Source organism: Arvicola amphibius, chromosome 4 (assembly GCF_903992535.2).
Source record: "Arvicola amphibius chromosome 4, mArvAmp1.2, whole genome shotgun sequence".
NCBI lineage: Eukaryota > Metazoa > Chordata > Mammalia > Rodentia > Cricetidae > Arvicola > Arvicola amphibius.
Genome location: NC_052050.1, coordinates 41,141,966 through 41,157,074, shown reverse-complemented (window position 1 = coordinate 41,157,074; position 15,109 = coordinate 41,141,966). Strand labels below are relative to the sequence as shown.

Here is a 15,109-nt window from a genome sequence, read left to right as displayed (position 1 = left end):
CAGGTCCTGAAGCTTTCAGATGTCTCTGTGTTGCCATGCATTGTCTACTGGAGCTGCTTAGCTGTTGGCCAGGTGTTTTATTAGGGACTCTGACCATTTCAACAACTGATGAACCAATGTAAAATAATTACATAAAATCTTCAAGTTATCCGAACTCCCTCCTTACCTAGGACATGGCTGGGTGGCCTTTGTTGCTTGAAAGGTTTTTTTCCCCTATCTAGGCAAGCAGTTTACTACCAGCCTACAGCCCCAACCTGACCTTCTGGGGTTTTTTTTTTTTTCCTTTTTTTTTGGGGGGGTGGGTGAGGGCAGAGAATTTGGGACAGAATTTCACTATAGTTCCAAACTGACTTCACACAATCTTATTGCTTGAGTGCAGAGATTACAGGTGGAACCATCCACTCAGCTTGTTCTTCCTCTTACTAATTTTTTAATTTATTTCAGGGATTTTATTCCAGACAGGGTTTCTCTATGTAGCCTTGGCTGTCCTAGAATTCACTCTGTAGACCAATCCTGCCCCGATTCCAGAGGTTACTGTCTGTGCCTCCCAAGTGGGTTAAAGGCATGTGCCACCATAGCCCATCCTAAATTTATTTTTTTAAACAGTTGCTTTTTTAAATTTTTTTTTCTATGTGTAAGTATGTATGAAGGAGACCAAACACACACACAAGTCTCTGGACCTGAACTTGTGAGCACCTGCAGTGGGGGTAGGAGCCAAACTAGAGCCCCCTGGAAAAGCATAAGTGCTATTAATGGCCTGGTACTTGCTTTTAAATGGGGGTAACTTTTGGCTATGTGGGTGGCATAACTTAAACACAGAAGGTACAAAATTTCATAAAATATTTATTGATTTGGTCTTGGCTCATGTATACTACTTCACAACCAAAAATCTCATTTTATAAACAGAAAATATACTCAAAATGTTTTCTTCTCCACTAACATGGAGGATGGTAACAGTTGGTTTAATAAATTAATACAACACTAGAGCAAGTGCATTAACATCTGTGCTCTGGGCCTCTGCCAAAAGCTAACTCGTGAAAGGCAACAGCTTGTAACAGTGAATCATATAACTCTTCGATGTGGTGCGTGTCCTTCAGGATCTTCTGTCTGTAGTGCACTACTCGCTCCTGTGGGAAGAACACCCGAGGCTCCTTCTTCAGCACAGACTCGGAGAGGAGCTGCTTCACTAGCTGGCGCCCACTAGTCCTTGTGTCCCCGATCATCAGGCCAAAGTACTTGCCCACAGCATTCCGATTCATGCTCAGCACCCGATGCTGGCCATCTGTGGCGAAAGTGTTGTTGAGTAAGGCATACAGCATGGCTTCTGTGATAAGAAAGTGTAGCAGTATAGGAAACAGAGACGTGTTCTGAATGGAAGGGCCCGATTTTTCCAAAATGTAGAGATCTGCTTTAGGCATCTTTGAAATGACTGAAGAAATCTTAAAAAAAAAAAATCAGAAATAACTATGTTTCATGTTTGTCCCATTTCTGACAACCCTGAAATAACAAGCTCAGGAAGAAGCTAAGATGAGCTCTTGTCCTGACAGTCTATCATTCCTATCGTCTGTACTGGCTTCAAGATTCAGCCATCTGAAATGTTCTGAGATGGAGCGAAGGATTAGCACTAGCCAGGAACCTCTTCTGGTGGCTAGGTGCTGGCCAAGGCCTCTTGGAGTGACATATTGTGTTTTAACAAATAAGCTTGCCTGAAGATCAGTGCCACTAGAGGACGGTGGTAGGGGAATGGTGGCACACCTTTAATCCCAGGATTTGGGAAACAGAGGCAGGCGGATCTCTGTTAGGTCAAGGCCACCTTGGGTAACACAGAATTGTCTAAAAGAGAAGCAGAGCTCACACAAAGGCACATGGGATCCCACGCCTTTCATCCCAGCATTAGGGAGGTGGAGACAGGAGTGATGTGGCTGGGTGGAGAGAGGAAGATAGGGGGAGGAGAAGCCCATTGCAGTCTTGAGATGCAGTCTGAGGATTTGTAGAGATAGGATCACCTCCTTTGGTCTGAGCATTGGTAGAGACAGGGTCTCTCTGTAACTTTGGAGCCTGTCCTGGAACTAGTCTTGTAAACCAGGCTGGCCTAAAACTCACAGAGCCTCTGCCTCCTGAGTGCTGGGATTAAAGGCGTGCACCACCACCGCCTGGCTGATCTTAACCCCTATGTCTGACTCTGGGTTTTTATTATTAATACCAATTAGAATTCAATACAGTCTCTTATTATCATGTACCCACCAAAATAGCAATTCCTGCCTATTTCACATCTTTAGTACTTGAAGGAGACAAAAGACTGAATTTAAAGACAAGGTTTCTAAAATTTTTTAAATCCAATATAACAAAGCTACAATAGGAGTAAAAGATTGCCCCAAAGGCCAGCTTCACTGATTTTCGTTTTTTTTTTTTTTTTTACATCCCTTTAGAAACTGCCAGTCTAAACTGTACAAGAAACTATGTAGGAATGCACAACACAGAAAACAAGGAGCAAGGACTAGCCATTGCCTTACCTCTTCCAGATAGATACATGAGGGGTATATTCTGTTCGTTAATTTCCAACACTCAGTCTGCTGCCAGTCCAGCACTGCGGGTTTCTGGTCAAGGTGAGCCCACGCAATTCTCCGAGTACCAAAAACAATAGATACGATACTATTAACTTCCTAAAGGAAAAGGGTAGTTTGATTACAGTGTAAATATCTTACATCTATAAACAATAGACACGATACTATTAACTTCCTAAAGGAATACAAACTAAAAAAAAAAAAAAAACTCAGTTTATTTACATGGTGGGTGTAGTGGCGCACATTTTTAATCCCAGCACTCAGGAGGCAGAGGCAGGCGGATCTCTCTGAGTTCAAGGCCAGCCTGGTCTACACAGTGAGTTGTAGGACAGCCAAGACTACATAGAGAAACCCTGTCTCAAAAAAATTGTTTTTGTGTGTGTGTATGTGCTCGCATGCTCTCCGGGATGCCTTAGCTTCCCTTGATGGGCTGTGTTCTCTAAAATGAAAGGAACCCTTTCAAAGTTGCTTTTGGTCATGGTGTTTTAGCACAGCAACAGAAAGCAAAGTAAGACACTCTGCTTCAAAAAAACAAGGTTGGACCAGCAAGATTGCTTGGTAGGTAGACAACAGCCACCAAGTCTGACATTCTTAGTTCGAGTCTTATAATCCACATGGTAGATCCAGTCAGCTGACTCTCCCAAGTTGTCCTCTGACTTCCACTATGAAAGGGACACACACGTAAAAATGCAATTAAATTTTAAAAACAAATCACAAGATAGCAGTAGAGGGGGAACACCACCTGAAGTTCTCCTTGGCACACATGTACTCTGCCACATATACACACGCATACATAAAAATTACACAGTCTAGGGCCTGGAGAGATTACACTGGCTGCTGTTCCAGAGGTCCTGAGATCAATTCCCAGCAACCACATGGTGGCTCACAACCATATGTAATGAGTCCTGGTGCCCTCTTCTGAGCACACATGCAGGCAGAACACTGCCTAATAAATATTACACACACACAAAAAAATTTAAACAGGGTGGTAAGACAACTTAATGGAAAAAGTCAACAACCTGAGTTCAATCTCGGGGACCCATATGGTGGAAGGAAAAAAAACTAATTCATTCAGATTATTGTCTGACCTTCCACACACACGCCCTAAAGCATCCATACACACCAGAAATAAACACAGCAGAAAAAAATATATATATATAATGAAATAAAGACCTGGCTTACTATGCATGGACGTTACTATACCACCTGTACAGAGCCCTTCTCTGGACAACAGATTTTTAGTTTTTAATTGATTTAATTGTTTTGGTATGTGGGTATTCAGTGCTCTGTGTGTAGTGTATGGACATCGGTTTGTGCGGGGTATGTATGTGTGTGAAGGTGAGTGCCACTACACTCAGCTCAATACATAATTTTAAATCATGCTACAAAGACTGCCACAATGACCCTGTCTCGAAAAACCAAAAAAAAAAAAAAAAAAAGACTGCCACAATGCTCTAGAGGCACTCCTTGGCCAACCCATCTTTGCAGCTTAATTTCCCAATGTGCCTTCCTAATACAGTTGCACACCTGCATAACAGTCCTTCTATAAACCTTGTCTAACATGCAAATCCATTCATCCTTGCACGAAAGATGCAGTGCGCAAGTTTGTGCTTGGAGGCTGATCAAAAGTTTGAGGCCAACCCAGTTAACAGAGTTCCAAACCAGTCTAAACAACAGAATAAGACCCTGTCTCACAATAAATAAATTAAAAAATTTAAAAACAAACAAACAAACAAATAAATAATAGCAGGGCAGTGGTGGCTCATACCTTTAATCCCGGCACCCAGAAGGCAGAGGCAGGCCGACCAGGAGCTTGAGGCGCTACACAGAGGAGTAATATCTCAAAGAATAATAATAAAAATAGGGGCCAGTGGCAGGCCATGGTGGCACATGTCTTTAATGCCAGCACTCGGGAGGCAGAGGTAGGGGGATCTGTGAGTTTGAGGCCAGCCTGGTCTAGAGAGTGACTTCAAGGACAGCCAGAGCTACTCAGAGAAACCCTGTCTCAAAAAACAAAACAAAAAACCCGGTGGGAGGGAGGGGGGCAGTAAGATCCACCAAGGCTGACAACCTGAGTTCTGTCTGGGACTCAAACATGTCCTACGGCATGAGCACCCACTCACATACATTATACACACCCACACACAAACAATTACAAAGTAATTAAAATTAACCCAACCGTGTATACACATACTTCTTGTTATTCATGTTTTCTATCTGAAACGCCCTCTTCTTCCTACCAGCCTAATTTTATCTCTTCCAAATTGAGTTCTCAGTAAACTTCCCCCAAGTCCTACCTCACAGCATTCCCTCCGACTTGCTTCCTGTCTGCACCTTTTATTTTGTGTGACAGACCTTCTATTAGTATGAGTACATCTATTCCTAACTGAACCGAAAGGATCTTTTTTTTTTTTTTGCGCCAGTAAGACAGCTCAGAGGCTTAAAGCACTCACACCCAAGCCTGACAAGGACCCATACGGCAGAAAGAAAGCACGGACCCTTGAAAGGTGTCCTCTGACCTAATTAAAAAACAAACAAACGTGTCTCTAACCCACTACTGGGAAGAGCACTTTCAGAGTGAGTTCTCAGAGTGGGGTGGCCGGGGGAAGATGCACCTTAAGTCTTTCTCTCTCTATAGCTGGCTTGATGAATTTTCTCAGCAGCCACTTTTCCTGTGACTTTTCTTTCCTTCCATTCTCTGAACAAAGAATAGAGTTACAAACTTGAACCGCAGTTTTATACTGGATGAAGGGCACATCTATCAAACTCTCCAAGCTCTGAAATGGCCCAAACTTCTTCCTGTGTTCTACGATATTGACGGACTTTCTTCCACGAAGCAATCTGAAAGCTTCCAGTTCTTTATCAGACGCTGTATTCAACACATGCAAGACAGAAGCCTGCTGTTCTGGGGAGAAGAGCTTGTCCAGGGCATCCCCAGGTTCCTTTCCATTTGTACCAGAAACAACACTGGCAACAATTTTCTCCGGTGCAGTAGATTTTCTCTGACAGCGGATATTATTTAGGACTGGAGGCAGGAATGAGTGCTCTGGGATTGGAAACCAGCTCCATCTCCCTAAAAGGAAAATTTAAATTGAGATGGTCTCCTTTGAGTGTTAATTTCCAAGCTTGTGCAGTCATACAGACTTGCACATAAACCACATCATCACAGAGAACTGTCTTTTAAAGAAGTGTAAAGTCGATGGTAGTGGTGGCTGTGCACATCTTTAATCCCAGCACTAGGGAGGCAGAAGCAGGAGGATCTCTCAGTTGAAGAACAGCCTGGTCTACAGAGTAAGGTCCAGGACAGCCAGGGCGAGAAACTCTGTCTCAAAAATAAATAAAACATAAAGAGTAGTTTTAGAATGATAGAGGGTTTTTTTTTTTGTTCATTTTTGTTTGTTTTTTGGTTTTTTGAGAGAGGGTTTCTCTGTGGCTATGGAGCCTGCCCTGGAACTAGCTCTTGTAGACCAGGCTGGTCTTGAACTCACAGAGATCCGCCTCCCTCTGCCTCCAAAGTGCTGGGATTAGAGGCATGTGCCACCACCGCCCAGCTATTTGAGTTTTTTTTGTTTGTTTGTTTGTTTGATTTAGGTTATTGGTGATTTTCGGGGGTGTTTTTGTTTGTTCTTATGAGACAGGGTCTCACTAGAAGGGTCCAGACAGGCCTCAAATTCAGTGTGTAAATCAGGATGGCCTTGAGTTCACAATAATCCACCTGTACCACAGAAGCCACTGCTATACAGAGGCCCTGACTCAAGGAAGAAGTTGTACAAGTCTAGCATTGTAACCACATGTCTCTAATCTTAGCAACTGAGAGGCAGAACAAGAGAATCAGATTCCAGGCAAGACTCCGTAAGTTTGCCACCAGTCCAGTCTACATAAGACCTTGTCTCTAAAAAATAAATTAGTTAAAAAAACTGTAGTTTGCAGGTATAGTGGAACCCACCTTGAATCTCAGCAGCGGAGAGGCACAGATAGGCAGATCTCTGTGAACGGGGACTTAGCTAGCAAGGCCATAATTTCTCTCCCTACCATCACTTCATTTTAATCAAAATTATCCCAAATGTCTTTGATATTTCTGGTATTTATAATTTCTCCCCTTCGGTTTTTCTGTAGCCCTGGCTGTTCTGGGACTCGCTCTGTAGACTAGGTTGGCCTCAAACTCAGAGATTCACCTGCCTCTGCCTCCCGTGTGCCACCACTGCCCAGCAAGAGATTTTTTTTTTTTTTTGTAACATCGCTTAAGATTTATCTCCACGTCCATTTTCACTAGTTTCCCATCTGATGGCACGAATGAAAATTCAGTTTTCTACGTTTATCATAAATGTTTTAGCTGGTCAGGAGTGGTGATCCTCGCTTGTCCTAGCACTGGGGAGGTAGGTGGAGGCAGATCAGGATTAGGGTCATCCTCAACTACACCCCTCAACTACATACTGAGTTGCAGGGCCAGTCTGGGGCGGACGGGGGTTGGTGGTATTAACTAAAAGGTGTGTGTGGGGGGGGGTATTTTGTTCTACACACTTCTCAGTATTTCCTTCATGACTACAAGCAAAGCATACACCATGCAATGGATAACTTTGTAAAACAGTGGGAAGCCATTTTGACACAGCGGCCACAGGAAAGGAATGCAGCCAGAGGCACGCTACTGTTAGTGTCTGAATCCCGCCGGGGATTCGGTGCATGCGGACCCTGAGCCACAGAAGCACCCGGGCTCCGGGGCGGGAACGCCCCTCAGCTCCCCAACAACTCCACGTGGGAGAACCAGACACGGGACAGGAAAGAAACACTCCAGGTCATAGGCTAATGGCAGGTTAGCAATCAACCTCGTGTCCGGGAACCCTACCTCTGGCCTTGATGAGGCAAGCGAGGTTACTCCTCCAAGCCATCTCCAGGTTCTCTCCGATTTGTCTTCCTCCACCAGCTTCCGGTTGTATGTGTTCTAACAAAAAGTGCTCGACTGGGGCTGGGCAGAAGGGTTCCGGCGGAAGAGACGGTCCGAGGCCCAGCCTCAGGTAGCCGTCACGGTGGGCTTAGTGATTGATGGCTGAGAGTCTGAGAATGCGGGGCCGGGATCTCCGAGAAGGAACGGACTAGATCAGGTTTAGTCCTAGTTTGGGGCGAGACGTTTCTGGATTCCCGGACACACGGAGACAGTCTGGGGCGGATGGTGGGGAGCCTGTGCGCACAGATACCCTGTGCCGAGTTAGGAGGAGTAACTAGGAGACAAGGGAAAGAGAGAGGTCGATGTACGAGATCACTTTGACGCTGGGCATTGTTGGCCCCAAGAGAAAGACGGAGGCGGTGAATCTGGAGGGAGCCACATTCGGTTCTTGAAATGCGGAATGAAACAGTTGAAAAAAGATTGGCAGGACGCCTGTTTTTTAGTTGCAAAGCCAGATTGTAGGAGTTTCTAGGGGGAAAAAGGGAGCGTGGGGCATGATCTTGCCTTAGCAGAATGAACAGTGGGAAATGAAACCTGGGAGGTGGAAGAAGAGTGGAAAGAAAAGGATTTTTGCTAGAAGATGGGGCGAGGTACTTTATTCGCCTTTTTTTTTTTTTTTATTAATAAGCTTTCAGGAGGAAGGGAAGGTAATAGGTTTTTTGTTTTTGTTTTTGTTTTTTTGGTTTTTCGAGACAGGGTTTCTCTGCAGCTTTTAGAGCCTGTCCTGGAGCTAGCTCTTGTAGACCAGGCTGGTCTCGAACTCACAGAGATCCGCCTGCCTCTGCCTCCCTAGTGCTGGGATTAAAGGCGTGCACCACCACCGCCCGGCAATAGGTTTGTTTTTATATTAGACGTGGTAGCTAACCTGCAATCCTGCACTTAGGAGGAGGAGAATTGCTGTGAGTTTGAATCCAGCCTGGCCTATGTGGTGAGTTTGAAGCCATCCTAGACTACAGAGTGAGACCCTGTCTCAAAAGACAACAAGTTTTCACAACCTAGCCTTTGGCTCCCAGCACCCACATGCCAGCTCACAACCATATATAATTCCTGTTCCCAGGTATCTGACTCTTCTGACCTTCACAGGCACCAGGCACATATGTGGTACACAAACATACATGTAGGCTACACACTCATACACGTAATATAAAAGAAGTAAGTCTAAAACAGAAGTATTCATAAGAGAGCCTGGTGTGGTGGCATACTCCTGCAATCAGACATGAGTTCCTGCTCAGCCTGGTACGTAACAAGATCTTGCCTTTTTTAATTTTTTTTAATTGATTGGTTTTTATTTTGTCTATTGGTGTTTTGACTACATGCATGTTTCTGTGAGGACGTCAGATTCTCTGGAACTGGAATTGCATACAGTTGTGAGCTGCTGTGTGGGTGCTGGGAATTGAAACCGGGACATTTGTAAAAGTAACCAGTGCTTTTTTTGGTTTTTCAAGAAAGGTTTTTCTCTGTAACTTGAGCCTGTCCTGTAACTAGTTCTCGTAGACCATGCTGGCCTTGAACTCACAGATCCACCTGCGTCTGCCTCCCAAGTGCTGGGATTAAAGGCGTGCGCCACCACTGCCTGATCCTAACCTTAACTCTTAACTGCTGAGCTATCTCTTCTCCAGACCCAACAAGATCTTGTCATAAAACAAAACAAAACAAAACAAACAAAAACAAACAAAAAGAGGCAGGACAGAAAGCTCAGTCAACAGGGAACACTTTTAATCCCAGCACCCTGGAGACGTTCACACAGTCCTCTCATAAGGACAGCAGGCATGCTGGAATGGCATTTTATTTTTTAATTAATAGACTGGTGAGATGGTTCACTGAGCAATGGGTCTTGCCACTGTAAGACTTTAAGACAATTCTGAACCCTCTCAGCCTCTGTGCCATGGTGCTTCCCCTCCTCCCCTGGGAACCAAGGACCTAACAGCTACACATGCATGTACTCAGTTTCTGAACAATTACCCATATACCTATGTTTTGATTCAGTCCCCTGGGAAACGGGGTCAAAATGACCTCTTACCTCATCTGATCTGGCAACAGCTCTCCAGCCAATTATTGGTAATAGCCCTTTCGAATAAGCCAATCACAACCCCCCTTGCTTCTATGGCCGTCTCCTTTAAAAGTAGCCTGTACCAGCTAGTCGGGGTCTCTTGGCTTCCTGAATGCTGAGGGACCCTGTCATGACAGAATTAATAAAATCCTTATGCTTTTGCATTGGCTGTGGTGTGAGAGGTGGTCTCCTCCTCGGTGTTTGGACTCTAGAGTCCAACACCACCAAGTCTGGTGACCTGAGTTTAATTCCTGGCACTCCCATGGTAGCAGGTGAGAACCAAGGCTGATAAATTGCCCTCAGACCTTGCATGCATAATGTTCATGTGCACAATCTGGTCACAAATAAAATAATGAATTTTAAAATGTAAAACCTCTTGCAGAGGATGGAGTCCTCTTTCCGGCATTAGCATCAGGCAAGTCACAGGCAACTAGAACTCTAATTTCAAGGACTCCTCTAGCCTCCTTGAACTCCTGCCCTCATGGGCACCCCCTCCCCCCAATTTTAAAATTATATTTTTAAAGGATTAAAGATAAATAAATCTTTGTTTTTAAAAAGCTTCCAATTCAGCTGGGCAGTAGTGGTGCACACCTTTAATCCCAGCACTCGGGAGGCAGAGGTAGGTGGATCTCTGTAAGTTTGAGGCCAACCTGGTCTACAAGAGTTAGTTTCAGAACAGGCTCCAAAGCTATACAGAGAAACCCCACCTCAAAGAAGCAAAAGAAAGAGAAAACAAAAAACTTCCAATCCAGGAAGAAATGACTACCTTTTCACTCCAGAACTTAATGTTGTATTATATTTGAATTACATCCTTCAAAAAAGATATATTTAAATCTTAATTCCTAGTACCTCAGAATTTGACCTTATTTGGAAACAAGGTCAGTGTCTAAGACATTCGTTAAAATAAGGTGGACGCCGGGGTGTGGGTAGCTCTTGTCTCGCACACTTGAGGCTCTGGATTCAAGCCTCAGCACTGCACATTCAGAACAATGGAAGTGACCTTGGGACGCGGCTCCAGGTACTTGGATGGCTGAGGCGAGGATCCCCTGAGCCCAGAAGTTGAAGGGCACCCTGGGCAGCATAGTCAGATCCTATCTCAGAACACCTCCTCCCCCACAATGAGTGGCCCTTCCAGCATGCCTGCTGTCCTTACGAGATGTCCATGGGAACGCCTGGTGACAATGGACTGACACATGCTGAGGAAGGCGGTTGTCACCTGGAGGTCAGAGAGAGGCACGTAACCGATTTCCTGTAGAGTCCTCAGAAGGAACCAACCCCACTGGCATTCTGAGCGCAGGTTTCTAGCTCCTGGGCTGGGAGGGAATGAATCCTCAGGGTTCGTTTCAGCAGCTCTCTGACATTCACACATGAAACGATACCTAGAGGCCTGGTGGAGCTCTGAGAGATGTCGCAGCTGAACAAAACCCAACTTAGCATTGCCAGCAGAGAGTTTCCTCTCTGGGCCTCAGCTTCCTCATGTGTAACTTGGAGACTGAAGTCCCCACCTCACAGAACTGCTAACATTGGCAGGAACCTGCATGCAGAGATGCAGAGAACCTGTGTGCCATATGGGCTCAGGGAGTGCCAGTTGGCCCACCACAGTGTCACCGGATCGTCAGAACTCATGATTAATGGCTTGAGAGGAAATGTCCTCATCAGGGTTGTGCTTTGACCAGAGACTGGAGGTGGCAGGGCAAGAGACAACCAAGTACTCATAATTCTCTGTAAACCAGAACAGGGCGTTCAAAACGAAAGTGGCCACCTTCCTCCTGAAATCAGCTCCTTCTCATTTCCCTCTTTTTATTTCCAGATAATTATCCTCAGAACAAATTAATTTTGTTTGTAGACATCTTAAAAATTAGGTCCCCATAGCCAGATGTGGTGGTGCACAGGTAGGAGGATTATAAGGTCAAGGCCATCTTGGCCATTGGTAAAACCCTGGCTGAGGGGTGTGTAGCTCTTGTCTATCATGAATGAGGCTCTGGATCCAGTACTGCACAATCAAAAGAGTGAAAATGTTAAAAGACCTGACCCCAGGTCTTAAAAAAACAAGGCCGGTAAGATGGCACAGCGGGTAAAGGCACTTGCCACTAGTTCCGACAGCCTGCGTTCAGTCCTTAGAAGCCAGGTGGCAAGTTATTCTCTGACTTCCACACATGCATCAGCACACAAGTGTGTGTAAATATATGCATACATGCATGCAGATATGTAATTTTAAAAAAAGACTAAACAAAAATTTCATGACTTTGAAATATGAAATATGCAAACTCCTCCCCACCCCATTTTTTGAGATAGGATTTCTCTGTATAGCCTTGGCTATCCTGGAACTTTTTCTGTAGACCAAGCTGGCCTCAAACCCAAAGATCTGCCTACCTCTGCCTCCTAAATGCTGGGGCTAAAGAGGTGTACCACCATCACTTGGAATGAACATTTCTTAAGACATAAAAGCATAAAACCTGAAGACAGAATATACTGGATTTCATTAAAGCTAAATGTCTGCTCCGTGAAACGCGTCATTGTGAGATGCCATGCAGGTGCTGGGACGAGTGGCAGGTGCTTGTAACTACTAAACCATCTCTCAGCCCACAGCAGAAGATGAGTCTTGTTTGAGACAGGGTTTCTCTGTATAACAACCCTGCTGTCCTGGAACTCACTCTGTAGACCAAGCTGGCCCAGAACTTTTCAAGGGTCCTCTTTCCTCTGCCTCCCAAATCCTGGGATTAAAGATGTGTGGTCCCCACTGGCCTGGCATTCAATTAACCTTAAAAATATGACACATGCCGGCAGTGGTGGCAAATGCCTTTAATCCCAGCACTCAGGAGGCAGAGGCAGGCAGATCTTTTGAGTTCGAGGCCAACCTAGTCTACAAGAGCTAGTTCTGGGACAGGCTCCAAAGCTAGAGAAACCCTGTCTTGAAAAACCAAAAAGAAGACACGCTTGGCCATGATTTTGTACACCTTTAATCCCAGCACTTGAGAGACCAAGGTAGGTGGATCTCTGAGTTCGAGGCCACCCTGGTCTACAAAGTGAGTTCCAGGACAGTCAGGACTGTTACATAGAGAAACCCTGTCTCGAAAAACAAACAACAACAACAACAACAAAAATGACACATACATTTTTTTTCCCCGAGACATGGTTTCTCTGTAGCTTTGGAGCCTCTCCTGAAACTCACTCTGTAGACCATGCTGGTCTGGGACTCACAGAGATCCTCCTATCTCTGCCTCCCAAGTTCTGGATTAAAGGTTGGAGCCACCACCCGGTGACATTTAAAAATTTAATGGGTTGTTGTTGGGAAATGTTATTTTCATGTGTGTGATTTTTTTTATGCTGCATTTGTTTAACTCGGTGAAGCTGTGTTACTTTACCTGTCTAAAACACCTGATGGTCCTAATAAAGAGATGAACAGGGCTGGAGAGATGGCTCAGTGGTTAAGAGCACTGGCTGCTCTTCCAGAGGTCCTGAGTTCAATTCCCAGCAACCACGGGTGGTTCACAACCATCTGTAATAAGATCTGGTGCCCTCTTCTGGTGTGTGGGCATACATGGAGGCAGAATGTTGCATACATAATAAATAAATAAATCTAATAAAAAAAGAGAGAGATGAACGGCCAATAGCAAGGAAGGAGCAAGGATAGGCAAGGCTAGCAGGCAGAGATTATACATAGGAGAAGAACTCTGGGAGGAGGAAAAGCAAGAGAACAGGAGAGGAGGACGTCAGGGGCCAGCCACCCAGCTACACAGCAAGTCAGGGAGAAAGAATTAAAGAAAGATATACAGAAATACAGAAAGATAAAAGCCTAGAGGCAAAAGGTATTCAGCTTAATTTAAGATAAGAAAAACTTATCAAGTTTTTAATTTAAGATAAGAAACAAGCCAAACTAAGGTTGTACATTCATAGCTAACAATAAGCCTCTGTGTATGATTTATTTGGGAGCTGGATGGCAGGCCCCCCAAAAATCCAAAAAAGTAAAACGTCACACAACAGGATGTAAAATGGTATGAAAACTGTGGTTTGACTCATATCAAGTTATATGTGAAAGACCAGAAGGAAACACACACACACGTAATTGTAGCAGGGCTTTGCAGCACAGTGTGAGGCTCACCCGCCTGGCACTGACTTCTTTTTGGAGGTTAGGTTCACAGCTCAAGCTGATGTATTGGTGAAAATCTGCCAAGGCAAACTGCATTCAAACCTAAGCACCAGTGCTCCACCCGCTCAGGAGGGGTTGTCTTAGTCATGTGACCTGTAACTAAATTGCTCTGTGGGCTACAGTTGCCTTGTTCACCAAATGGGCCTAAAACTAGCAAAGATAAAAGGAAGTTGTGCTTGTTGGCAGCCTGACCCAGTGCAACTCACAGACTGTCAGTGGGAATGTTTTCTCTTACTGTGTTTTCCGAATTCCCTATAATTATAGTTTTCTTGAAAATTCTAAAACTAATAAGTACAATTTTTTATTACATTTTCAAAGGGGTCATGCTCTATTCCCCAGAGATCTCAAGCCTGTCCCTGGGAATGTTGTGGAAATCTTTCTTCCAAGCCGGCTGTGGTTCATCTCAGCTGGACAGCAATGATCTTCGACCAGGGCTAAATGTTTGTGTCCTGAGGAGCCCTGGGAATTTTGTTTACAGAGGACATTCTGTCCCGTGGTCCTGACTTCTCCATCCCCCAGCAGCTGCTGTCTGGACTGAGCACCCTAGAGAGGCTGCCTCCACCCACCCCAAGTTCTGGTGTCAGCATCATCAATGGCCTGGGGCATGACAGTCCTATTCCCTTGGGTACAGCTTCTAATTTCTTTTCTTCTTTTCTCTGCTCCTTCCCCCCTTTTCCTTTCTTTTAAAAACATTTTAGGTTTATTCATGTGTGCGAATGTTCTGTGCACCATGTCTATGTCTAGTATCAGTGAAAGCCAAAAGAGGGTGTCAGATCCCTGAACCGGAGTTACAGGCAGTTGTGAGTCGCTGTGTGGGTGCTGGGAATCAAATCCAAGTTCTTTACAAGACCAGCAAATTCTCTTACCACCACGTCCACCCTCCTCTCCTTTCCTTTTTTTCAGTACTGGGTATTGAACTTAGGTCTCGTGTGTACTAGGCAAATTCCCTTCCACTAACTAAGTTACAAAGCCAGCTTTCTTTTTTCTTAAAGATTCATTTTTGTCCTGGGTCTTTCAGCACCTCAAGCACAGCACAGCTGCTCAGCTGTGTCTGTGACATCAGAGCCAAGAGCAAGTGTCTATTTCTCCATTCAGCGTTCAGAAGCCAGTGAGCGTTAAGGATGTTTAGAGCCTGACATAGTGCAGGGCTATGATGGGATGGCCCTGGGGTTTGGCTTTTATGCTCTTGCTCAGACCCCGGTGTCAGAGATTTCAAGGGCTCACCAAAGGGTCACATGGTCAGCATTTTAGCAAGATACAACTTTAGAGTTGAGGGTGTGTGGAAACTGAGTTTTCTGGGAGTCCTTCAGAAGGGTCAGGAAAACACAAGGAGCTTATCCATCCCTTTCCATTTTTCTAGATCCAGAAGCCAGGAAAAATAAGTCTCACCTCTTGGCCATGTG

At 44.9% G+C, this 15,109-nt stretch overlaps 1 protein-coding gene and 1 non-coding gene across 2 annotated transcripts; one reads left to right on the top strand and one right to left on the bottom strand.

Moving 5' to 3' along the window:
• Positions 1 to 823: 823 nt before the first annotated feature.
• Tefm (transcription elongation factor, mitochondrial) lies at positions 824 to 7,674 on the bottom strand. The gene is made up of 4 exons (XM_038324932.1): positions 7,408 to 7,674; positions 5,180 to 5,637; positions 2,514 to 2,663; positions 824 to 1,439 (listed from the first exon to the last, which is right to left on the bottom strand). The coding sequence occupies exons 1-4, from the start codon at positions 7,448 to 7,450 to the stop codon at positions 996 to 998; spliced, it is 1,095 nt and encodes a 364-aa protein (XP_038180860.1). The 5' UTR covers positions 7,451 to 7,674; the 3' UTR covers positions 824 to 995.
• A 7,031-nt stretch (positions 7,675 to 14,705) lies between these two features.
• On the top strand, positions 14,706 to 14,847 carry LOC119813842. The gene has a single exon (XR_005285288.1). It is a non-coding gene; the product is annotated as a small nucleolar RNA SNORA43 (small nucleolar RNA).
• The last annotated feature ends 262 nt before the right edge of the window (positions 14,848 to 15,109 follow it).

Bases quoted from the DNA above. Each gene is read 5' to 3' on its own strand.
- Tefm (XM_038324932.1), bottom strand. From the start codon at position 7,450: ATGGCTTGGAGGAGTAACCTCGCTTGCCTCATCAAGGCCAGAG. The intron at 5,638-7,407 runs GTAGGGTTCCCG...TTTTCCTTTTAG, and splicing joins TTGCCTCATCAAGGCCAGAG to GGAGATGGAGCTGGTTTCCA. The intron at 2,664-5,179 runs GTGCATCTTCCC...CTTTTCCTTTAG, and splicing joins TAGAGAGAGAAAGACTTAAG to GAAGTTAATAGTATCGTATC.